The sequence below is a fragment of the Thamnophis elegans genome, chromosome 6 (genome assembly GCF_009769535.1).
Source record: "Thamnophis elegans isolate rThaEle1 chromosome 6, rThaEle1.pri, whole genome shotgun sequence".
NCBI classification, from domain to species: Eukaryota; Metazoa; Chordata; class Lepidosauria; order Squamata; family Colubridae; genus Thamnophis; species Thamnophis elegans.
Window position 1 is genome coordinate 64,378,022 of NC_045546.1, and position 25,386 is coordinate 64,403,407.

General features: G+C 38.7%; 1 protein-coding gene across 1 annotated transcript in view; it reads left to right on the top strand.

The window, feature by feature from the left end:
• Positions 1-25,386, top strand: part of DMD (dystrophin) — a 1,161,901-nt gene that overhangs the window by 130,614 nt on the left and 1,005,901 nt on the right. Inside the window, 1 exon segment of the mRNA XM_032219839.1 lies at positions 19,869-20,047. Coding sequence (XP_032075730.1) covers positions 19,869-20,047 — 179 coding nt within the window.

Here is a 25,386-nt window from a genome sequence, read left to right on the forward strand (position 1 = left end):
TTAATCAGTTCCGTTTCAGAATCCATCTGTACTAATACATTATATATCCTCTTTATATGCATTGAGCTTTGATCTCTTATTTGTTCAAACAAATTATCCTCAACTTTTACAAAGCCAATTTTTTGATCTGTTTTCCACCTAGCCTGTAGTTGACCATACTGAAACCACGTTTGAACTACCTTCTCTTCTTTAAGTACCTCTAAAGATTTTAGTTCCATCACCCCTCTTTCTGAGATAAGAAGTTGTCTATAGGTGGTTCTATCGTGTTTTTGTTCTACATTCATATTTTCAATTGCATGTCTAGGAATTGCCCACATGGGCACTTTATCATTTAGTTTATGTTGATATTTTTTCCAAACCCGCAATAAAGCATTTCTTAAGATGTGATTTTTAAATTTCTTATCCGTTTTTTTGTTAAATAACAGGTAAGCATGCCAACCATATAACAAGTCATATCCCTCGATATTCAAAATTCTGTCATTAGTTAGATGAATCCAATCACTAATTGCAGATAATGCCACTGCATCATAGTATAATTTTAAGTTAGGTAATTTCAATCCTCCTCTTTCACGTGCATCTTGCATTATTTTCATCTTTACCCTCGGCTTCTTTCCTGCCCACACAAATTTATTGATACCCTTCTGCCATTCTAAAAGATTCGCATCTCTTTTAAGTATTGGTAACATTTGAAAAAGAAATAAAAATTTTGGTAAAATGTTCATTTTGACTGCCGCTATTCTACCCAGCAAGGACAAATGCAGTTTTTCCCACCTTTTCAACTCCAACTGTGTACTATGCCAAAGTGATTCATAATTATACTTGTATAATTTCCCATTTGAGATTAAAATATTAACTCCAAGATATTTAACTTTTTTAACTACCTCACATCTTAGCATCGCCCCCAGTTCTTCCTTCTGTTTGGTAGTCATATTTATAGCTATTATTTTGGTTTTTCCTAGATTTATTTTAAATCCTGAGACTTGACCATATTGATTGATCGTATTCAGTAATACCCTACTAGTTTCCTGCGGTTGTTCCAATATTATAACCAGATCATCCGCAAATGCGCGGACTCTATATTCTTGCTGTCTAATTTTAATCCCTTTTAGACCGCCCAGGCCCCGTATCTTATTCAACAATATTTCCAAAGTTATAATAAACAATAATGGGGACAGAGGACAGCCCTGTCTTGTACCTTTTTCAATTTGAAAGGAGTCTGTCAGATTTCCATTGACAATGATCTGGGCTGTTTGCTGCTGATATATTGCACCAATTGACCGTAAAAAGCCATCTCCTATCTGCATTTTTTGCAATGTCTTCAGCAGGAATTGCCAATTAACTCGATCAAAGGCTTTCTCCGCATCCAAAAATATGAATGCGGCCGGGATTTGATTGTTCTTTCCCAGGTATTCTAAAGCGTTGATAATTAATCTAACGTTGTCCTTCATCTGTCTGCCCTGTATAAAACCAGTTTGATCAGTATGTATCAGTTGCTGAATTACCCCCATTAGCCTATTTGCTAATATTTTAGTAAAAATTTTATAATCTACATTGAGTAATGAAATAGGTCTATAATTTTTTGGTTGGGTAAGGTCTTGATCTTCTTTGGGTATCAACGATATAAACGCAGTCTTCCACGAAGGAGGCACTTTCCCTCCCGATTGAATTTTATTGAATAATTCTCTGAGGGGTTCTACCATTTCTAACTGTAGATTTTTATAATAAACAGCTGTTAAACCATCTGTGCCTGGTGCTTTCCCTAACTTTAATTGTTTAATTGCCTGCAAAATTTCCCCAGAGGTTATAGGTTGATTCAGCTTATGCCTATGTTCTTCTCTAACTAGGGGGATTTTCTCTTTATCTAAGAATTTGTCTATATCTCCGTCCTTAATTTTATCCCCTTTATACAACTCTGTAAAAAATTCCCGAAATACCTTTTGAATCTCTTCCTGTTGAAACACTTCCCTCCCTCTGTAACACAATTTGGATACATTTCGAGCTTTCCTTTTTTTTCTAATCTGATAAGCCAACCACCTACCGGGTTTATTTGCATTGCAGAAAGTATTATGTTTAGCATATAATAAACTAGTAGCTACCTGGTCAGAGATCAGCATATCAAACTGAGATTTTAATATAGCAATTGTTTCCCTAATCTTTGTATCTCCTGGATTCAATGTTAACTCTGACTCTTTCCCTTTAATTTCCTCTTCCAATTCTTTTCGTTTTTGCCCTTGTTTGTGTCTATGTATTTTGTTTATATTCATTAATACTCCTCTCATATACGCTTTGCTTGCATCCCATACATATTCCAAAGATGTACCCTTGTTCATATTGAGAACGAAATATTCCGATAGCAATTTTTTACAATCATTAACATACTTTTCATATCTAAATAAGTTTTCATTCAACCTCCAGGACCTTCTTGGCTGGGCTACCCTTCCCAATTCCATCCAGACTGGATTATGGTCTGAAAGAACTCTCGCCATAATCTTTGTCTTCTTCACCCTACAAAGTAAATCATTTGTAATTAGTATAAAATCAATCCTTGAAAGAGATTGATGTCTATTGGAAAAAAAAGGTAAAGTCATGTTCTTCTGCATGCCTCTCGCGCCAGGCGTCTCGCAATTCAAAGTCGTCCAGCATGTCAAAAAAGGCTTGGGGTAACTTAGCTCGAAATTTGGTATTCGGGCGAGCTGTCTTCTTATCTCTTTTGGTGTCGATCACGCCATTCCAGTCACCCAATAATATACAAGACTCAAAGTCCCACTGTACTAATTTAGCGTGGAGATTTCTATAAAATCCATCTTGTTGTTGATTAGGAGCATAAATTCCCAAAAGTAACGTCTTTTTCCCTTCTATGATTAAATCTAATGCAATATATCTTCCAAAGGGATCTGCTTCAATTAGCTCAGCTTTAATATCTTTTCTTAAATATACTACTATGCCATTTTTCTTTTCCATAGCTGAGGTCGCAAAATGTTGGCCCAGTTTGGGGTTAAACAAATATTTTTGATCGGTTGATTTGATATGAGTTTCTTGCAAGCAAATTATGTCATTCTTAAACTGTTTGAGATAATGAAATATTTTCTTTCTTTTCTGTGGAGAGTTCAGTCCGTTAACATTCCATGTCAAAATCTTAGTTGTCATTTTTGGTTGCCTGAAGCTTTTTTAGAGCCTCCCGCAAGGCCTGTCTCACCTTTGGTTTAGCTCCTCCCACAGCTTCTGAGCTTGTTGCAGTAGCTCCTTGATCAGTGGCCAACGATTGTTGAGATTGTTGCATAGTAGCTTGTTTATCCGTTTGTCTGGTGGTCTTACGGTTGGATCTTTTTTCCTTGACTCCTTGCCCTTCCGGAAGAGGGAGATGATACATTTTATCTGATGGTTGTGTGGTTTGCTGTTTATCTTGTTCGTCTCGTGGTTTTTCACCATATCCCGAAGGTTCAGGGTATCCCATCTTCAGAATCTTATGATAAAAATCACGAGCTTTCCATACAGAGCTGAGATGATATCTTTGTTTGTCCATTGTAACTATAATACCGAATGGGGCATCCCATCTGTACTGTATCTGACGCTTTCTGAGCTCTTCCACCAGAAAAGCATAATCTCTTCTGGCTCTTAGCATCTGAGGTGGTATTTCTTTCAAAACAATCAGGTCCTGTCCACCAATTTGAAGCTTAGTATTGTAAGACTCTTGTAGTATCATATTTCTAGATTCTCTTGTAACAAAGTATATTACTACGTCTCGGGGAAGTTGCCTTTGTTTTGCCGCCCATGAGTTAACACGAAAAATCCTGTCAATCTGCCAATCAAAATTGGATCCCGGTTTTCCCACCAGACGGTCAAAAGCTTCAGAAAACATTTGCTTTAAGTTCTCCTGCTTTTCTTCACGCAGCCCCCTCACTCTTAATGCAAGCTCCATCTGCTTATACTGTATCATAATAATTTGTTTTTCAGCATTGTCAATTTTTTGTTCCACCACTTCAGTTTTGGATATCAGGTTAGTTTTAGCTTCATTGAGAGTTTCTAAATTATCTTCCATTCCAGAAATATATTCTGTTATCACATTTACAATTCCCATCATATTATCATTCGTTTTAGTGACCCTGGTATCAAATTTGTCATATAGAACTTCCATCTCATTCCTTATTTCATCTTTGAATTCTTTGAGCATTTCTAGATTCTGTTCTCTGAATTCTTTAAACATTTCTAAGTTCTGTTCTCTGGATTCTTTGAACATTTCCAGAAAAAATTCTTTTGTTAATACATCTCCACTAGGGGGCATAGATGGTGGGGGCTGCAGCTTTGTACCAGGTATGGGAAACGTTTTCGGAGGTAATTTGACAGAGGTTGATTTAGATGCCATTATATTTTAGTTTTAATTATTTATTCTAAATTACTAATCCACTGTGCTATGTGGAGAAAAAGAAATTCCTCCCCCCCCCCTTTTTTTCCTTCTTTTTTTTTTTTTTTTTTTCAAGGGGTTTTACGGAGGATTTCAAAAGAGAAAGTCCGTTTGGAATGTTTGGAATGTCCCTGTTTCAACAACAAAGAGTCTTGAAAGCTTTAAGGGAGTAGCTCTAATTAAATTGTAAGAGATTGTTTCTTTAATTCTGTAGCAGGAAGCCGGAGATAACAAATGCAGAAGCTGTAAACGCCATTTTGAAGACAATTAAACAAAAGAGGTTTTTATAACATTGAAGCTGGTATTTCAGATAGAGAAAGGTTTTCAAAGTTCACAAGTTTGGTCTTTGCTCGTATTGATTTTTAATAGTCTCTTTTCTAAAGATTGTCCTGAGGGGGAGGGGTTCTGTCTAGTGCTGTGAATAACAGCTGCGAAGTTCAGGTCGGAGTTGAATGACTCAGCTATGGGTTGATCCTCCCCCTCCGTCCACAGCTCACAAAAAAACAAACTGTGAACTTCAAAGAAGATTCTTACCAGCTGAGATTCCTCACTGCTTTTTTCTTGTCTGAAAAAAGAGTTATCTTGTTGATATTAAGTAGATAACGAACCTGAATTCTGGGGGCAGCTCTGTTAAGCTGCCGACGGCGACAGGCCACTCCCCGGAAGTCCCCTCATTGACCTTTTTTAGTACATGTCTCAATTCTTTCTGGTTCACTTTGGTAAACGTGTTCTTTCAGCAACTTCCATTTGATGCTTTATTTTCTCAGCTAATTGAGCACTATGTATTGGTGCTTGCTCTTCAGAGCTTCCTTGTTCTTTATCTTCATCCATTTCAGCAGCCTCTTCCTCCCTTTCTTCCTCAGTTTGCTTTTGAGTCTGCAAATCATTTTGATGTTACTCTTCTTTGTTGGTATACTCAGACCATTAGTTGCTTTCTCTTCGATTCCTATTAATTCTGCTGTAGTGAAAAATTTGTGGCTCAGAATTACACATCGTTGGTACATTAGCCTCTGTTCACTGATATCACAGTCCATGTGATTCACCTTCCCAATCTGATACATTCGTTTTTGAAATCTACGTTTTTCTGGCTCAGATTGATAGTAAGCTTCCATGATAGAGATGTTTTCTTCCCTAGTCCAGATTTTTCGCTTTTTCACTTTTTCTTCCAGTAGCTCATCAGCTCCATGCCCTGGTTGTCTAGCAGAGGGAGCTGAGCCCTGTAGCTCATTTTGCACAGAATGCCCAGGAGCCATAGCATCCAATGGAATCCTTGTTAATCCGGGCGATGGTTCAGATGGCATAAATTTCATTTTTCTTATATTCACCATATTTGAATGGGTTGTGGAGCAAATTTTGTCTGGCCCTTCACCTAAGACCTGTCTGATATGGTTGCACCTACTCATCATAGCCCTTAGGATCACTAGAACATGCAAGCCCCTCCACCACGACAAGGTAAAGCTCCTTGAGGGAGATTATTATTATTGTTATTGTTGTTGTTATAGACTTGTACACTCACAGACGTTTAGACTGGATCTGGCATTTTCATCCACTATCAAGTCCTTCCCAGATGTTTGTGATGACCATAGTCTGACTTCCTCGGTATTATTGCTACAGAAATCAATGTAATGTCAAATAGTAGTGATGTTAATGAGTCTCCTTGAAATATTCATTTCTTGATATTAACCTCTTCCAGTCTATCACAATTGACCAGCAACGCTGTCTGCCATTGTGCCATTGATGATTGCACAAGCTTGTTTCTACTGACTCTTGTTATTTCTAGGCATTTGATTATCCAATCATATGGCAGGGAGTGAATATCTCCTTGTAATCACTCCAAACTACATTCAGATTGGTCTTCCTTCTCTTGCAATTTTCCAAACTCAAATTGCCAATTAGGAGCTGAATTTGTATTGCTCTGCTATTTGAGCAATTTCCTTTCTGCTCAGGTGGAAAAAGCTTGTTTTCAACTAGATCTGTTGGATTGCATCTGCATCAGGGAACAGTGTGTAAGTTATTTGTAAGGAGGTGATTGGACTGGTAATTTCTGGTTCTGTCCCTTCTGTTGATCTTTCCTTATCAGGTAGATTATGCCAGATGTTTAGTCAACCTTCAATTTCATCATCTTGCAATATATTAACTATTTGCCAATAATTGACTGTAGATGGACATATGTTTCAACCAAAAAACATACAGTTCATCTGGTACTAAGCAATTACTGATCTTTTTGGTCCTTTTCCATCATTTCTATGGTTATTGCAAGATCTTTTATGTCATCTTTTTTGTTATCCACATCCTTTAAACAGGTAGCATTCTTATTGTATATATTTGGGTTGTCCCATACCTGCTCCCAGACTACACTGTTTTTCTTTCTAATATTGATTGGTTCATTGCATTCTTTCCAATGATTGATTGATTGTTTGGTAGAAATGTTTCTGATTTGACTGAATTTGGAGATTCTTCCTGTAGTGTACAATTTAAGGTTTTATTTGCTCTGTTTCTTGACTGTCACTATTATTTACTCCTTTCTTATTTCCAGCACTTCCTTGATCTCCCTGGGTTCTAGCTGATATTTTTTTGAGTAGGTATTCTTAGGGCTTCTTGTTCTTCATATTTTTTTCTTTCATCTGTTCTGGCTTACTTGCATCTGATTGCAACAAGCTTCAGTGCAGGCTACTTTATTCTATTGTTTTGTGCTGTTCTAGATGCTCAGTTATTCTTTGTTTCAAATGCTCTTGTTTTATATATAAAGGGTTTTGTTCCTTCTGAGGAAAAGCAAAGGAGATGGTTCCTGGTTTGGGAATCAGAACAATTCAACAGCAGATGGGAGGAACCACGTCACAATGATACATTGTTTGGATTCGGCTGTTCGAATCCACTGATGACACTTTTGCCCTTGGATGGTCCGGCAGGACCTAAACCGTCCCAAAGAGAACGTGACTGGGAAGACAAGACCTTGCTGGTCGCAGGGATATTGCAAAGTCCCTGATCGACCCAAGGGCAGCAAACAGGCAGCAAACAGGCAGCCCCCCCCCAGCTGACATAGTTGGAGACGGCTCCAGAAAGAAAGAGAAGTGGAAGTGTTTCATCTGGTGAAGTTTTTTTTTCTTTTCTTTTAGAAGATTGCGGGGCTTAGCAGTGAGAAGACGGATTTTCAGGCTATTCCTGAAATTCCCCTATTCCGAAGGAATTGGACAGTTCATTTTGAACCCAAGCTGTCCCGGAGAGACAGTGAAAGGTAGGAGGAGATCCAGTGACCCCAGAGACGTTCGCAAAGTCTCTGGGGGTTTGGAATTTAACCTCCTTTGCCAGTGACTTCTGGTTTAGCCGTAGGCTAACTGAAACTGCAGATAGCTCCAAAGAATGGCGAAAGTGTTTTCCAGCTGGTAAGGTGATTTTATTACTCAGAGAAAGACAGTCCGCATAAAAATTTAAGCTAATTGAAACTAAAGAACAGAAGAATCTAGCGGCGATTTCGATCTCTTTATTGGTTTATGGACGGTGGTTACCCTATTTTTTAAATGTTTTAAATGCTATTTACATGGACAAAGGAAAGATTACTCCAACATCTCCTCTGATCCTCTGTAAGTGGGCTGTAAACCAATTCACTATAATTTGGCTCCTTACAACTTGACACTTTTATTGCTTGGCTGGTTTGGTCTAAGATCAGATAAGATTGTACAGCTCCCAGCTTGTTTTTACTTGCAAATACCTTAGAGTTTCCAAAGGAAAAATACTAACTGCGTACAAAGATGGCGTCTATTCAAGTCTCTATTCAAATGATTTCTTCCGCACTACAAAAATTATCTGCCACATATGATAGATTTGAGAGGAAACTGGATTATCTGCTGTTTCTAGCAACAAAATATGAAGAAAAAAATGAGAATGTTGAATGTTTGAATGTTCTTGAAATACAAACGAAGGATGTCAGAGATGAAGATTTTCAACTTGCTGATATTCCGGGCAACTGGTTTACCTCTGAGGGAGAAAAAGATGGAATGTCTGAAGGGGGGGCAGCCAAACAGAAGATTTACTTCGAAAGACAGAGCGTAGGAGGAGTGAGAAGCATTAAAGAATCTATACTTTATGAAATATCATCTGCAAAACTTTTGATACCACCACTGAGAATTAAAGACAAGCTGAAAAAGGAAACAAACGGAGGACGGCAGCATTATATGAGAGGCACCATAAGCAAAAAGGTGCAAAGATTTTTTGTATGGACTTGCTCATAAAGACGTTTGGAGAACTCGACCCACGAATGGCAACAGGATTAAGGAGGTTTTGTTACTGGAGAGACACAGTCTGATAGATGGAAGAATACAATTCAAATCTAGCTAAACCTAATTAAATTCATTTGTAATATATATAGTTGAATAATAATTGATAATGATAGTAATGTATATAATGTGGAGTTGATATGATAAATAATAATTGGATATGAGAAGGGAAGGTTAGAAATATTTTTGGACCATATATAAAGGTTATTAATCACAATAATTATTACTATTAAAAATAAAATAAAACTATATACAGTTAAATCTTAACTAATATGGGGAAAATGCTATGATATATGATATAATTACATAAAGAAAGGAGAATGATAATAAATTATATACATGGAGGATGGAATTTTTGGTATTAAATATTATGGATGTTTAGCTAAAACAGGATATGAGAATTTGATGTTAATGGAGGATTTTATAAACAAGTAAATGAAATGCTAGCATGTGGTTATGGATTAAATCTTTGGCATAGTTAAGGATGAAGGATGTTTAAACAACTGTAGTCAACTAAAAGTGGAGGTATGATGATGTTAATATGGTAAATACTTGAGTTAAGATATTTGAATTAATATGAATTAATGGAAGAGATGCACAAAAACATGTTGTAACCAGCTGATATACTTTTTTATAACATATACTTGTGGTTTTTTTTTCTGCCTTGTTTTTTTGTGTGTGTGTGTGTTTTTTTTGCCTCCCCCCCCCACTGTTGTGGGCATGTGTTGTTTATGTAACAAAGAAATAAAATAAATTTATTATTTAAAAAAAAGATTGCCCTAAAAACTCTTTCTTAGTAGAGGGAATGTTAGACATAATAGCCTTCTTCTTTTCAGTCAAGGTCATACACCTGGAGGAGGAGTGGTTGAAGTGATATCTCGAGTTGGGACAGATTGGGATTGGAGCATGTGATGGGTGCAGGGGGTGGGTTTGGACTTTTGACTTACTGGGCCCGGAAATCTCAGATTCAGGTTTTCCCAGATGTGCCTGTACCTACTCTAATAAATGGGAGCTTGGAGAAATGCCTGTGTTGGAGTTTTCACTAGAGTTTGGGTTTTCTGGAATGCTGACATTAACCCAAATCCCTTAGTAGTCAAACAGCTCATTGAAAGGGGGCTGTCTGGAGTGCTGAGCCCCAGCACCGACCTGAAACTCAGGCGGTGCAAAGACTCAGAGAAGATGGAGGGGAGAGAGGAGATTGGAAAAGGAGCCATGGGAAGAGATACTGGAGAACTTATTGAGACCTGCTATTCTCTTTCTGAAGATGTGGTGTGAGTGCTTGAAGCTTCAGATATGATACAAAGGCTAGGCATTTGGCCTAAGGAGATGGATTCCTGGAAAAGTTGCCAGTCTGATCCAACTCCAGAAATGGGACTGGAGGAAAGAGCACCTGAATATCATTCCGACTCCAGCCCAATTCAGTCAACCTACAAGCCTGAATGGGGGGGGGGGGGGAATGTGAGAATTTTGGGGTCTGACAACTTCCAAGACTGGAACTTGTTGCCTCCATCTCAAAGCCAATCGTTAATAGGGCTCCTGGAGCATTTTGAGCAACTTGAAGTGGGAAGTTATACACCATATTCCCAACCTCCTGAAGTGAATTTAATGCAACCCACATTTACATTTCCTGATCCAGGACCTGGCAGTATAAGTAGCATGGCATCAACACCTTTCTACGCAGTCAGATATGACTGAGAGATCAGCTTGGTGCAAGAGGGTCAAGCAGCAGGAGGGAGATAGCAGATGCAGCCAGCACTAGGAACCGCTTGTTGCCAACCTGCTTTCATACTTCCCCCTGCAGAATATATCCCCCCAGGGTCCATTTACTCCACCTTTTTCAAGATCACCATGGGACCAATATACCCCAACGATCCCAGCACAACAGTGGGGTCTGATCCAGCAGTCAACTAGAGCACCTCCTAGTTGCAACTTAACAACCAGCACAGCAGCTGGTCTCTGTCCTGCCACCAGCCACAGTCCAGCAGCCAGCAGCAGTGCCACCCCAGATTCCACTTCAGCCACCAGCATTTACCCTGCCACCCGACACAGTGCACCAGCAAACCCCTACCCCACTACCAGTCGCTGAGGCAATTCCACCAGCAAGACCACCACCACCACCACAGTTTAGAGCAACTTTTGATGGTAAGTCTGCCAAACTGGCTTACTTTCTCAGCCGAGTTTGGGCTCATATAGACCAAAATTGAGAACAATACGAAATAGCTCATGACTTACCTGTAGTATCCACGATCACAGAAGGGATAAATGAAGGAGACATTTCTGGCTGGGTAGCCCAGATTCAAAGACCCCGACTGAATCAACGAAAATGAAGCCACAATAAAAGTGATGAAGCAAGGTAACCAACCCATAAAAGACTTCATATGGGACTTTAGATGGGAACCTTGGACATTGGCCTGACAGAATACTCCTGCACTATTTTAAAGAGGTCATTGATCAAGAAGTCAGAAAAGCCTGTGGCATCTGAGGGGTGCCAGAGTGTCTACAAGACTGGTACATCACGTCTATTGCTGTGGATAGAGAGATTACCCATACTGCAAACCCACAGCTGAGAGGCCCCCATGGAGGACTTTGGCGAGATGCCCCTTGACCAAGCCAACTGAAGCCGCTCCTACTCAACCCACAGGGGTCATCAAGTACTATCATTGCAGGCAAGCAGGTCATCAGGCTTCTGAATGTCTTGCAGTGGCCCCAGTCCCACAACCACAGCCAGCCATGGCTACCAAAGGCAGAAGGGTTCCATAAAAGCCACCAGATACCAACCAATTTGCCAGACAAGCCATCGAGGTTCCCCTCCCCACCAAAAAAAGTGAGTAACCTCCAGCCAAAAACACCCCTCCAGGCGAGGCTAACGAGGAAGATAACCCGCTGGTGAGTGCAGCCACCCCCCTTTTTCAGTTAAAGTAAAGTTGGTGGTGCCTGAAACAGGGGAGCAAGAAAAATTAAAAGCAGTGATAGATAAAGGCTGTACCAGATGTTTTATTGGGCTTCCAATCATTGAACAAATTGGGATAAAACTAGAGCCCTTAAATGCCCAATTAAGTTTGAACAGATGGAATGTTAATTGGAGGGGTCCCAGCCACCCAAATTACAGAACTGGTTAGTTTAGAAATGGGAAGGCGTCATGAACTGATAAGATTTGTAGTGATGCCAAAGATGTCAAAATCTGTCATATTAGGCCTTGCTTGGCTTGACAAATGGGCCCCTACCATTAAATAGGAGGATGGATACCGAAAAATCATAATTGGCATCGGCCCATTACCTCCTCCTATCCCTCTTGGTATACCTATTCTAATAGACAAGGTATAGCTACTCTAATAAATGGGAGCTTTGAGAAATGCCTGTCTTGGAGTTTTCACTGGAGTTTGGGTTTTTTGGAATGCTGACAAGTTTATTATTTTGTGCACTTAATACTTAAGTAAGAATAAATGAAGTACACAAAACAATAAAAGAGGTACATAAATATTTATAAAAAAGTGTTACTTGTCTTTAAGATATTTCCACATCGATCTTTCATTGGCGCCGAGGTGGCGCAGTGGTTAAATGCAGCACTGCAGGCTACTTCAGCTGACTGCAGTTCAGCAGCTCGGCTGTTCAAATCTCACCAGCTCAGGGTTGACTCAGCCTTCCATCCTTCCGAGGTGGGTAAAATGAGGACCCGGATTGTTGTTGGGGGCAATATGCTGACTCTGTAAACCGCTTAGAGAGGGCTGAGAGCCCTATGAAGAGCCAAGGTGGCGCAGTGGTTAAATGCAGCACTGCAGGCTACTGCTAGATCAGCAGGTCAGCGGTTCAAATCTCACCGGCTCAGGGTTGACTCAGCCTTCCATCCTTCCGAGGTGGGTAAAATGAGGACCCAGATTGTTGGGGGCAATATGCTGACTCTCTGTAAACCGCTTAGAGAGGCCTGAAAGGCCTATGAAGCGGTATATAAGTCTACTACTGCTGCTACTGCTATATAAGTCTAACTGCTATTGCTATTGCTATTGCTATTGCTATTGCCCTCCTCACTTGCACTTTTCTTCATTTTTACTTGAGCATCATTGGCTGTGTGATCTGCTCTCATCCATTTTTTTGCATTTTTTTATTTTTAAACATAAAAAACAACATAAAAAATTCTCATCCATACATACTGTAGAAAGTGTATCAGTTGGTTACAAAAGGTTTTCATGCATCTCTTCCACAGTCATCAAGCATAATTCATATTAACTCAAATATTTTAACTCAAATATTTATACATGTTACTCTTATACCTCCATTTATGTTTGACTATGTTATTTAAATGTCCTTCATCATAAACTATACCAAAATTTAATACATAACCACATACTGGCATTTCATTTAATATTTCTAAAATCCTGAATCCTTATGTCCTATTCTAGCTAAACATCCATAATATTTAATAACAGACTTTTCTAATCCTCCTTTCCAAATCGCTGTTGGCAGTTTTCATCTAGTTTCCTTATATTATACTCATGTATATGTATATAGGTTGTCATCGTTATCCCTCCTTTATTTGACTATATCCTGTATCATAACATTTTACCCCTAATAATCAAAACTTAACTATATCTAATTTAATTCTTTTTTATTAACATCTGTATATAATCCAAAAGGATTTCTAATCTTCCTTTCATGAGTACCATTCAATATTCATATCCAATTATTACTTATCATAACACAACACATTGTATACATTATTATCATTATCAATTATTTATTTAATTAATTATATCTATTATTACTAAATGTCACTAAGTTTAACTAGTTTTAAATTATATTCTTCCATCTATCAACCTGTATCTTTCCAATAACAAAACAATCTCATATCTTCTGCCATTTGTGGTACCAATTCTCTAGTCATCTTCTTGGTCAGCTTTGTATGGACTTCTCTTAGCACCTCCTTGCTTATAAGATCTCTCATATAATCTTGATGCCCTCTTTCTGTTTCCTTATTCAGTTTGTCTTTGATTGTCAGCAGTGTTATTAAAACTTTTGCTAGTAGAATTTCTTTCTTTAAGACCATAGGTTCTTTAATTTTATCTTCTTCTATATCTTGACCCTTGAAGTAGATTTCCTCTCCATTTGATTCCTCTTTCTGTATTCCATTCTTTCCATTTTCAGGAACAAACCAATTACCATAGATATCAGCAGGTTTAGTCTCTTTATATTCATTTTCCATTTCGGTGTTTTGAGTTTCAATCACCCCATTTTGCATTTGATGAACATTTTCAATTTTTTCATAATATTTTCTTGTTATGTGCTCTAGGTATTCCAGTTGTTTCTCTTCTCTATTTAATAATTTCTGTAGCTCTGAAAGTATATCTTGCAAAGTCAAGGCCTCTATTTTCCTTGAATTTGTGTCATTCTAACAAACAAAGCTGTTCTGGCTTAAAAGACCAACAAAATTAAAGCATAGGTTCACAAAGAATGCTGGTCGAACATCAAAGGGCCATCTGTGTGTTCTTATCAGTGTGTAGCCAAGACAACAAAGCCCTGAGACGCCAAGTCAAAGCAATCCGTGAAAGAAAAGAGGGGAAAAAAGTTCTGTTTTGAATACTCAGCGCTCCGAGTACCTCCCAGCCTCCGAAGCGGAGACACTCTTAAAGAGTTTCTTTTTGTAAATACTCGACAACAATAAGAGTGGAAAGCTTTTGTCTGTAAATTACAGTCAGAAAGAGAAGGTAGAAGAAGAAAGCTTAATCCATCCATTTCAAAAGGCTTGCATAGATTCAATCCATGTAAATAACATTTAAAAAGTAAGATAACCACTGTCCAAAACCATTCCAAATTCAATTCTGCCTCTTGATTCTTCTATTCTTTAATTTAAATTGGTTTTTGAGTTTTTATAGGCAGATTATTTTTTAAAGCAATAAAAATTCCTCATCAGCTGAAAACACTTTCTCTTTTCATATCCTTCCGCTTTTGGCTGCCCTGACTTTGTCAGCCTTGTGGCTGGAATTTTTGTCACCGGCTTGAAGATCTTCTCTTGCTTCTTTGGAGGATTTTGCAATATCTACGAGATCAGCAAGACATATTCTTCCTGTTCACCCTCTCTTTGAGACGGTTTAGATCTGTTTGGACCACCCAGTGGCAAAAGTATTGGCTGTGGTCTCAGAGCATTGAGACCACACAACGATCTCGTCGCAACATTGGCTCCTCCCTCCTGCTTATAATCTCTTGATATTGTTCTCAGGTTAATGAACCCAAGAAAATCAGAACTCTGAGACTAGGATCCTCCTCAAAACTCTTCTTTATTGAGTACATCATATCAGCACAGTTTCAAAGAAAAACCAACTCTAAATCTTTCCTGCAGTTTCAGTATAATTAAAATAGGAAATACCCCATGTCACAGGTCACATTGGCCAATTGGGTTAATTGGCAACTCTCCAAGTACTCCTTCCCTCGTCTTATCCGTTGCCAGTAGAGATGACCTTGGTTCTCACAAGAAAGCTTTCTGTTGTGTCTAGTAAGGCATTCCAACCTCCTTCCCCTTTCCCTCCTCTGTGTGGCAACTGAGGAACAGAAAAATGGCTGCTACTTTGGTTCAAAGTTGACTGTCGGTTCTCCCCCTAGTGAGTGAAGTATCTGGAAAATACCAAGTACAGACAGGTTAAATTTTCATTAACCACCCCTGCCATCCCCCCGGTTGTCCTTTTGGCTTTTGTGGATTTTTCTCATGGAATTTTCTGATCAACCTATTTGCTCTTATGTTCTGACTCTTCACCTAAGTGGCTTCAGAAAGGGGGTAACTCTTCCACTGTACTAAGTACTGTAGCCTCCCTTTATACAGCTTAGAGTCTAGGATTCTTTCTACTTTGTAATGGGTTTCTGCTTGCACTACATGGGACCTGGGGTTAACTGACCTACTGGCCTTAGGTCTGAACCTATTACCGGCTTCAACAAACTGCTGTGGAAGACCAGATGTACTTTCCCTAATAGGTGTGGGAGTTTCAGTTTCATTGTGACTGGGTTAATGATCTTTATGATGGGAAAAGATCCTATACATTTGGGACCCAGATTTTATAGAGCAATTTCAGTTTTAGGTATTTGGTAGAAAGGCAAACTTTCTCCCCTATGTGAAATGGCCTCTGGGGGGGGGGGTCACTTTTTGTCTGCCTTCTCCTTGTGTATCTCTTGTGCTTTTTGATAGTGCCCATTTTACATTTCCCCAGGCATCCTGTAAGGAGTCTACCCATTCAGTCAGGCTTACTGAGGATACTCAGGCATTGGGACGAACTCCACCACTGTTGCCACCTTAAAAGCTGTAAAGCCCATGCTGCTATGTACAGCTAATGGGTGGCAGAGAAAGGGCTGCAGCGGCAAATAGGCCACAGAGAATGGGGTGTGGCAGCTGTGAATGTGTCATGGTGAACAAGCAGATTTTTTTTCTTGTTTTCCTTCTCTAAAGTTAATGTGCGTCTTGTAGTCTGAAAAATATGGTAATTAACCTCAAGTACTGCTCAATCATTGTGTTAACTTGTTCTGCCACCCCATTGGTGCTCAGATGAAAAGCCAAACTAAGCCCCTGGGAAGACCCAATTATCTTTATGAACTCCCTCCATAATTTGGCCATGAACTAGACTCCTCAATCAAATATGATTCTCTTTGGGATGCCATGCAGTCGGTAAATGTGTTTTAGGAACAGCTTCACTAGTTTGTGGGATGAAGGGAGGCCAAAACAGGCAGTAAATTGAACCTGTTTGGAAAAAAGATCAATCAATGTCCAAATTATGGTGTTTTCCCCACTTTTTGGGAGTTCAAATAAACAGTTCCACGATAAAAATAGCAATACATTGCTATTTCCTCCCAGGGTCGTGATGGCTTGGCTACTTGCTGTAACAGTCCCAGGAACTTTCCAGGCATTTTTTAAAAATCGTTGCACATATTGCACAGCTCTTTACATACCTTTCAATGTTCTTTTTCATTTCATTACCAATTGTCTTAGTACCAGATGCCATGTCTTTAGAAATCCAAGGTGACTGGCTTGCATAGCATTATGGCTTCTTTGGAACTTGGACCTGGAGGGTACGGGGATAATTTGGAACCTTTCCATGCCAATCTGTCCTGGGAGGTTAGGAGTTGTTTGTTGTCCTTGAACCAGGGGTCAGTTTGCAGCTAGGTTCTGAGTTTCTGGGTTAACTGTCCTCCCTGTCCTCATTTGATCATCTCCGAGTCTATTGCCTCCTGGTGACTTGCACTGCCTTCTGAGGGATGGGAATGATTGTGTTCACCAGTTCTTTGTGTTGCTCTTGTACTGGGGCATTCCAGACTGGGCATCTGCTAGGAAATTCTTCCCTCCATGGATTTAGTTTAGTGTGAAGTCGAACCGGATAAAGTACTGTGCCCAGTACTTGTTTGGGAGAGAGTTTCCAAGGGGTCCTAAGGGCTTCCAGATTTTTATGATCAGTCCATACTTCAGAAGGTACTCGGATCCTTTCTAGAAAATGCCACCAGGTTAATAGTGCCCAATGGACCGCAAAGGCCTCCTTCCCCTACACCGCCCACCTTTGTTCAGGGTCAGTGAGTTTTCTGGAGCTATAGGCGCATGGTTGAAAGTTTCCCTCCTTGTTCTTCTGGCTACATGTGTCAACTCGCAAAAGCATTTCTAGTCTGCTCTCAGGAGCACATAGCCGGGGTGTGAGGTATGTCTCCAAAGCCCACGGGAACCCTCTCTTTTTGCTTTGCTTTGTTGTTTTTTTAAATGGGGAGAGGAATAAATAACTTGAAAACAAGTTTCAAGCACATACTAATGTACCTAAATCAGTAGGTACAAATGTTGGCTTCTTTTAATTTGATATTTTTTTTAAAGAATGGTATAAATAATGCATTTGACTAAAAGAAAAAATATATATATTCAACTAGATTTCTAAAAGTAATACCCCAGCAAGAACAAAATAAAATATGTGATTATCTATGTAGATAGATAATGCAGTTGTTTGTATTATTCATTACTGTAAAGCCTATAATGGATAGCAAATATTTTTTCCATTTTTGATGTGACATTTTGAAAATAAAATCATGTCTTTTTCCTTTTCCTTTTCCAAAACTTTAATCATTTAGTGCAGGGATGTCAAACTCAAGGCCCATTGGCCAGATCCAGATGCTTACATCTGGCCCACAGTGCTGCCTGGAAATATCAAAGGACCAGCCCTCGGTGCCTCTGTCAGCCAAAATAGAGCACAGAGGGGGCATGGGTTTTTGGCTGGCAAAGTGCTGTAGGAGGCTGTGGAGGCCAAAAATGGGCTGTGGGGAACCACACACACACACATGCCCCCATGCACATCATTTTAGCAATAGCAATAGCAGTTAGACTCATATACCGCTTCATAGGGCTTTCAGCCCTCTCTAAGCGGTTTGCAGAGTCTGGGTCCTCATTTCACCCATCTCGGAAGGATGGAAGGCTGAGTCAACCTTGAGCCGGTGAGATTAGAACCGCTGAACTGCAGATAACAGTCAGCTGAAGTGGCCTGCAGTACTGCACCCTAACCACTGCGCCACCTCAGCTCTTTTGGTCAGCAGAGGCACCATAGACTGGTCCTTTGATATTTCCAGGCCTGCCTGGGGACAGGAGGCAGAGTGCCTCCTGTCCTCCACATCCTCCAGAGCCGACTCATAGGCTCCTCACTGTCGGAGTCTGGTGGCAGCTCCAACAGGTCCTGCTGGGCCACAACAGCTACCTATAGATTATTATTGTGAATAAGTACCATATTTTTCAGAGTATAAGACGCACTAGAGTATAAGATGCACCAAGGGTTTGAAGAGGCAAATTTTAAAAAAGTAGGTAGGTAGGTAGAGGGATAGACGGGGAGAGAAAGAAAAAACAGTAGGTAGGTAGGGGGAGAGAGAGTAGTTAGGTAGGTAAGTAAATAAAGGGATAGAAATAGAGAGAAATGGAGAGTGTGTGTGTGTAGGTAGGTAGAGGGATAGAGACAGAGAAATAGAAAGAAATAGAGAGAAATGCAGTAGATAGTTAGGGAGAGAGAGAGTAGGTAAGTTGGTAGGTAGAGAGATAGAGAGAGAAATAGAGAGAAATACAGTAGATAGGTAGGGAGGGAGAGAGTAGATAGGTATGTAGGTAGATAAAGGGATAGAGAGAGAGAAATAGAGAGAGAGAGAGAAATTCAGTAGGTAGGTAGAGAGAGAGGGTGTGTGTAGGTAGGTAGATAGATAGAGGGAGAGAGAGATAGAAATACAGTAGATAGGTAGATGTTTCTTCTGGCACAGCACTTGATCAATGTAATTCTCATCAATCAGTTAAAGAGCTTTCCAAAAGGAAAAAAAGTTTTTGCACTCTGCAAACCTCCCCAAAATGGCCCATTTCCCCCCTGAAAAAGTCATGAATAGCTGTGGAGGGGCTTGCACAGTGCTCCTGGGGGATGGGGGGCAAAAATGAGCAGAAAATGGCCCATTTTTTGTGAAAACTGGTCCATTTTTTGTCAAAAATAATTGCATGGATAGCCTTATGGAGGCTTATAGAGTGCTGCTGGGGGGGGGCAAAAAACAGCCTGTTTTTTGCTCATTTCTGCCCTCCCCAGCCCCCAGAAGCTCTCTGAAAGCCTCCATAAGGGTATGCACAGCCATTTTGGTGAAGGGGTGGGGCTTCAGGAGGCAAAAAATGCTGTATTTGATAGATAAGACGCACCCAGATTTTCTGCCTCTTTTTTGAGGAAAAAAGGTGCATCTTATACTTCGAAAAATATGGTATTTTTTTGTACTTAAATGCTGAAAGAATAAGAATTATGAATGAGAAAATATATAAGAATTATATATTTATAATAGGGTTTTTTCTTCTTTTTTACTTAACTGTTGCTTTCTTATTTATTTAGTAAATTTGTAAGCCATCCATTTCATGTTTATGACTCTGGGCAGCTCACAGTTGAAACAGAATAAAAACAACAACCAGAGTTAAAAGCAACAAAAAGGACATTAAAATAGCAGTCAAGAAAACTCGCAAATACTTAAATGAGCCATGTATTTATGTATTTGGTTTCACTTTGGATATAGCATCCACTAATTAAATTTAAAAATTTTTAGCTGGGTCTTGGCATGATCTTTCACAGCTATTAAGTTTTTAGTTTACTGTCAACTTAAATGAAAATGAATTATTGAGGATCCTCTTTTTATGAAGTCTTATAAACAGTGTAAATTTTTGTATGTTTAATGTGCACGTGCAGATGTTGCAACAACTTATCCTGACAAGAAATCCATCTTGATGTATGTGACATCACTTTTCCAAGTCCTGCCCCAGAAGGTTACTCTAGAAGCCATCCATGAAGTTGAAACATTGCCACAGGAAGTAAAGCACATTAGAGAACAACAAATCCAATTACATCCACAATGGTTTTCTCAACAGGTGAGTTGTATGTTTTTTTTCTCCCTGTTATATTAGACTAGTGAACATTAATTTCCTACAGAGTTATTTGTGTACTTGTCTTGTGTTTCTTTAAAAGGTAAAGAAACTCCAATTATGAAACCATGAAGCTACTGAACTTCTCTGTAGTTGTTACCAAAATCTGTCATTTAACAATTTACAAGGATTATTACTGAAAATTAATTTGCATAGAAATGTTAAGGTACTGGGAACAGCTGGTGAAATTCTTATTATTTTTGTCCAAGTTTTGATCATTTTTTCCCCACAAGCTGAAATATTCTAGACTTATTCATAAATAATTTTTAATTATAGTTCTTCTTTTTCAACCTGGAAAAGCTTGCCTTTCATTGATTTCAGATCTTATTTGCATGGATTATATTTTAACTGCTATGCATGTTAAAAGTGCTGATGTAAAAATGTAGATTTTTGTTATTTTTGTATTTCACATAATGTATATTAAGCTTCAATAATATGCACACAGTTTTTTTTTTAAGAATCTGAAACAGTAAGGTAAAGGACACTTATTTTGACATTATTAAGACTTCGCCAACCCAAAGTTTTCAGGATTATAATAATTTAGTAAAAACTACTTGTTTTTTTAAATTGCTTGTTTCTTTTAACAATATGCATATATGAAAAAGCATGAATAATTGGAAACTATTCATCAGTATATCTACAAGGAAAGTAATAATATATTAATTATTTAATATGCTCAGGTCATGTTTGTATAAATTACTATAATTTTTCATTTCACACAAAGAACTTTTCTTTTTAGCCAGATCTAATAGCTGCCAGATCCTATTGTGTGTTTCAGAGCAGCTTCTTTTAAATGTGATGATCTGATGATAATATGAATTTACAAAGTAGCAGAAGCTAAATAATTAAATAATGATTCAAATCAAGCATCCCAGGATATATTGTGGTTGCACATTAACAATTCATGTGTAAAGTTTTCCAAAAAATATTTCTTAACTCTTCAAACAAACTTCCCTACCAATGAATACTTCATTGCTATTTGATGGTCTTTCCATACTCAAAAGAAGATACCAGATGAAGCCAAATACCCAGATTCACTAGCCATTATTCTAGGTGATTTCAACAAAGGTAACTTAAGGAAAGAACTTCCAAAATATTTTCATCATGTCAATTATCCCACCAGAGGCAAGAATATTTTAGACCATTGCTACACAGCACTAAAAGATGCTTATTGGTCCTTACCATGAGCAGTTGTGGGCCACTCTGATCATTGCATGATTCACCTTGTACCTACTTACATACAAAGACTTAAAGCCATGAAACCAACAATTAAATCAGTGAGGACTTGGACTAAGGAGGCAAAGTTAAAGCCATAGGCTTGCTTTGACTACACTGACTGGGATATTTTTGAAGAAACCTCTGAAGACCTGGATGAACTCACAGTTACTGTTACATCATATGTCAACGTCAGTGAAGACCTATGTGTACCAACCAGGAACTTGTGAATATACAGTAACAATAAACCTTGGTTCATAGTTAAGCTTAAGCAGCTATGTTGTTCCAAAGAGGAAGCTTACAGAAAAGGTGATAGAATACTGTACAATCAGGCCAGAAAAGTATTAACAAGGGAGACCAAAGCAAAAAGAAGCTACTCTGAAAAGCTAAGGAATCAGTTATCAAACTCCTAAAAATATCACCAGTTATGGCAAATCTCCTTCCCAGGCTGAAGGAAATCAACAACTGGCAGATGACTTGAATGTGTTTTAATGCAGGTTTGAAAAGAAACTACAGCCACCTACTGTATCTCCACAACCCCCATCCCAGACATACCAACAACAGCCAAACCTCCTACAACTGACCCCATCCTATTGGATTCACAACTCCTGGTGATCACAGAAAAGGAAGTGCGAGATCTATTTCACAGAAAGAAGCCAGGAAAAGCACCAGGCCCAGACAAGATAACTCCTTCTTGCTTAAAAGTTTGTGCTGACCAATTGGTCCCCATCTTCACCCGAATCTTTAACAAATCACTAGAGATGCATCATATTCCTTCTTGCTTCAAATGCTCTGCTATAATCCCAGTGCTGAAGAAGCCCTCCATCAAGGAACTGAGTGACTACAGACCAGTTACTCTAACATTTGTAGTTATGAAAATCTTTGAAAGGCTAGTGATGTCCCACTTGAAAACCATCAAGGATCCATTGTTAGACTACCTGCAATTTGCATACTGAGAAAATAGATCGACAGATGATGCTGTTAATATGGCTCTGCACTACATCCTACAACATCTTGAACCTCCAACAACATCATCAAAAAAAACACAACAAAGAATGTCCTTTCTGTGCCAATTCAGGAAGCTTAAACTGCCCAAGGAGCTGCTGATACAGTTCTACAGAGGAATTATTGAGTCTGTTATTTGCACCTCTATAAATGTCTGGTTGGTTCTGCAACACAACAACATAGACACAGACTTCAGAGGATAATCAGAACTGCAGAAAAAAACATTACTGCCAACCTGCCTTCCATTGAAGACATGTACACTGCACGAGTCAAAAAGAGGGCCACAAAAATATTTACAGATCCCTCGCATCTTGGGCATAAATTGTTGTAACTTCTACCCTCAAAATGACGCTATAGAGCACTGCACACAATGACAACAAGACACAAGAACAGTGTTTTCCCGAACACCATCACTCTGCTAAACAAATAATTCCCTCACCACTGTCAAACTATTCACTAAGGCTGCATTACTATTGCTATTAATCTTCTCATTGCTCACCCATTTCTCCCACTTATGACTGCAGGACTGTAACTTTGTCACTTTTATTCTTATGATTTATATTGATATTGATTGTTTCCTGATTGCTTACTTGTACCCTATGACTATCATTAAGTGCTGTACCTTATGATTCTTGACGAATGTATCTTGTCTTTTTATGTACACTAAGAGCATATGCACAAGGGTGGTTTCCAGCAGGCACTACTGCCAGTTCTCTCATGTGTGCAGTGCCATAAAAATTGTTCTGTGCATGCGCAGAAGCAAAAAACAAGATGGCAGTGCCTATGGTGCCGCCCGGAGAACCAGTTTGGTGGTGTGCCAAACCACTACTGGTTCGACTGAATTGGTCTGAACCAGTCGAAACCCACCACTGATATACACCAAAGACAAATTCCTTGTGTGTCCAATCACACTTGGCCAATAAATAATTCTATTCTATTCTATTCTATTCTATTCTATTCTATTCTATTCTATTCTATGAGACTCTCTAGGCCTTTTGTGAAAATGAAGTCTTTCCCAGTGCAGTCAGTTGTGGTCAAAATTAGTTAATCTTGTATTTCTTGTATTTAATTTGGTTTGTCATGGTTTGCTACTCACAACCATCATGATCAACCATCTCACTTAGTTTATCATTATAGTTTGCATACTTTCAGAAGTTATTTTGTTTGAGTGATGCAGTTGTTAGGTGCTTTTAAAAATCAAACCTTAGAAAAGGTTGAAAAAGTTCCACTATCCTGTCAGGATTTCTGCAAAGTCATTCCCCACCCTCACAAAAGGTTTATAAAAGAAAATGTCATTTTGAAAGGAAAACCTCTTTTATTTTGTATGAATACTCATTCTTGTGCCTGCAGTTCAAATGGTAGTTCAATGGTCTGACTGTGATAATATCTTTTTGCAATTGTTATTATTTTGATATAAACATATTCATAGATCATTTCTTGTTTTTGAAAATAGTTATGTTATCTCAGGTTTAGATTTCTATGCTAATTCCCAAATAATTTCTTTCTTTGGATGGGCATACCGTTAGAAATAAATTTCAATCCTAGTAACCATTCTTACAATTATATTGAGTGATGGGCTTCCCGATCATTTTACACCTTTGCAGAATACTGAATATATTTATTCAGAACCTTTCTGGGTTCATATCTTTTAGCTTTAAATGCATTTAATCACAGAGGTCTTTATTGATGATAGGCTTCAAAGTGGGGATAATTACAGGTACTTCAAATATTTTTTTTCTATTTCACATTAAACTATAATGAAAGTATCTCACTATTTGCTGTTTAATTTTTAAACATTTCTTGAAGGAAGATGGCTGCTGATATTATCCCCTGAAATATACTCATTTCATCCATTTTGTTACCCATATTCATCCATCTATGCCTGTTTTTTCCCCTAATTTCTTCTTCTTAGATCAAAGTCAGTGTAGCACAGGGCCATGAGAGCATCCCTTCACCTAAGCCTCGTTTCAAAAGCTATGTATACATACAAACTGCTTATGTCATGTCCTCTGACCAAAAAGGGAGGATGTTCCCTCCACAGGTCTGTCAATATGATTTTTTTTGTTGTGAATAACACTCTTCTTTTAATACGCCTGTGCTTGCTGTGGGAAATAAATGCACCCTTTTTGCTTGTGTCCATTTTAATTTTCAGTGATATTCTTCTTAGGGTTTTTTTGTGTTATTTGGGTGAGCCAAGTCCTTTTGTTATAAGATTTGCCTTTTCTAGTTATATCTTCTTTTTTACATTAGATATTTACCGTAAAAATATTAAAAGCCTCAATAAAAGATTAAGTTTTAAAGATATAAATTCAATCCTTAATCCCTTTATAACATAAATCTAAATTCAAAGATATAAATGATTACTATGAACATTGAGGAGATGTTTTGCTTGAGTTTCTTAAACATTTCTCTTTGCCATATTGAATCAGTGTAGAAATGAAATAAATGTCATACATTATATGAAGTTGCACAGTGGTGGGTTTCAAAATATTTTACTACCTATTATGTGGGTGTGACCTATTTTGTGGGTGTGGCTTGGCGGTCATGTGACTGGCTGGAAGTGGCTTGCCAGTCATGTGACCGGGCGGCAGTGGCTTGGCGATCATGTGACCAGGTGGGAGCGGCTTGGCAGTCATGTGACTGGGTGAGAGTGGCTTGGCGATCATGTGACCAAGTGCGAGTGGCCAAGTCGATGTCACTGATTTTTTTGCCCCAAAGAATGACCTACAAAAAGAAGATATAAAAAAGGAAATTTATTACTTACTACTTAAATAAGAATAACATAAGTACACAAAACAATAAAGGAGCTACATACAGAAGAAAGATGACTGCCCTTTTGTGTGTCTTCAACATCACTGACTGACCACCTTGCTCCAATGAATGGCCTGCACAAAGAAGAGACACAGAAAGGAAGACTTTAATTGCATGCACTACATTAAGGATGAAACAAGCACACAAAACAATAAAAGAGCACTTACAGAAGGAAGAGGACTGTGCTTGCCTGTTTTCAACATCACTGACCACCATGATCCAATGAATGGCCTGCAGAAAGAAGAGAAACAGAA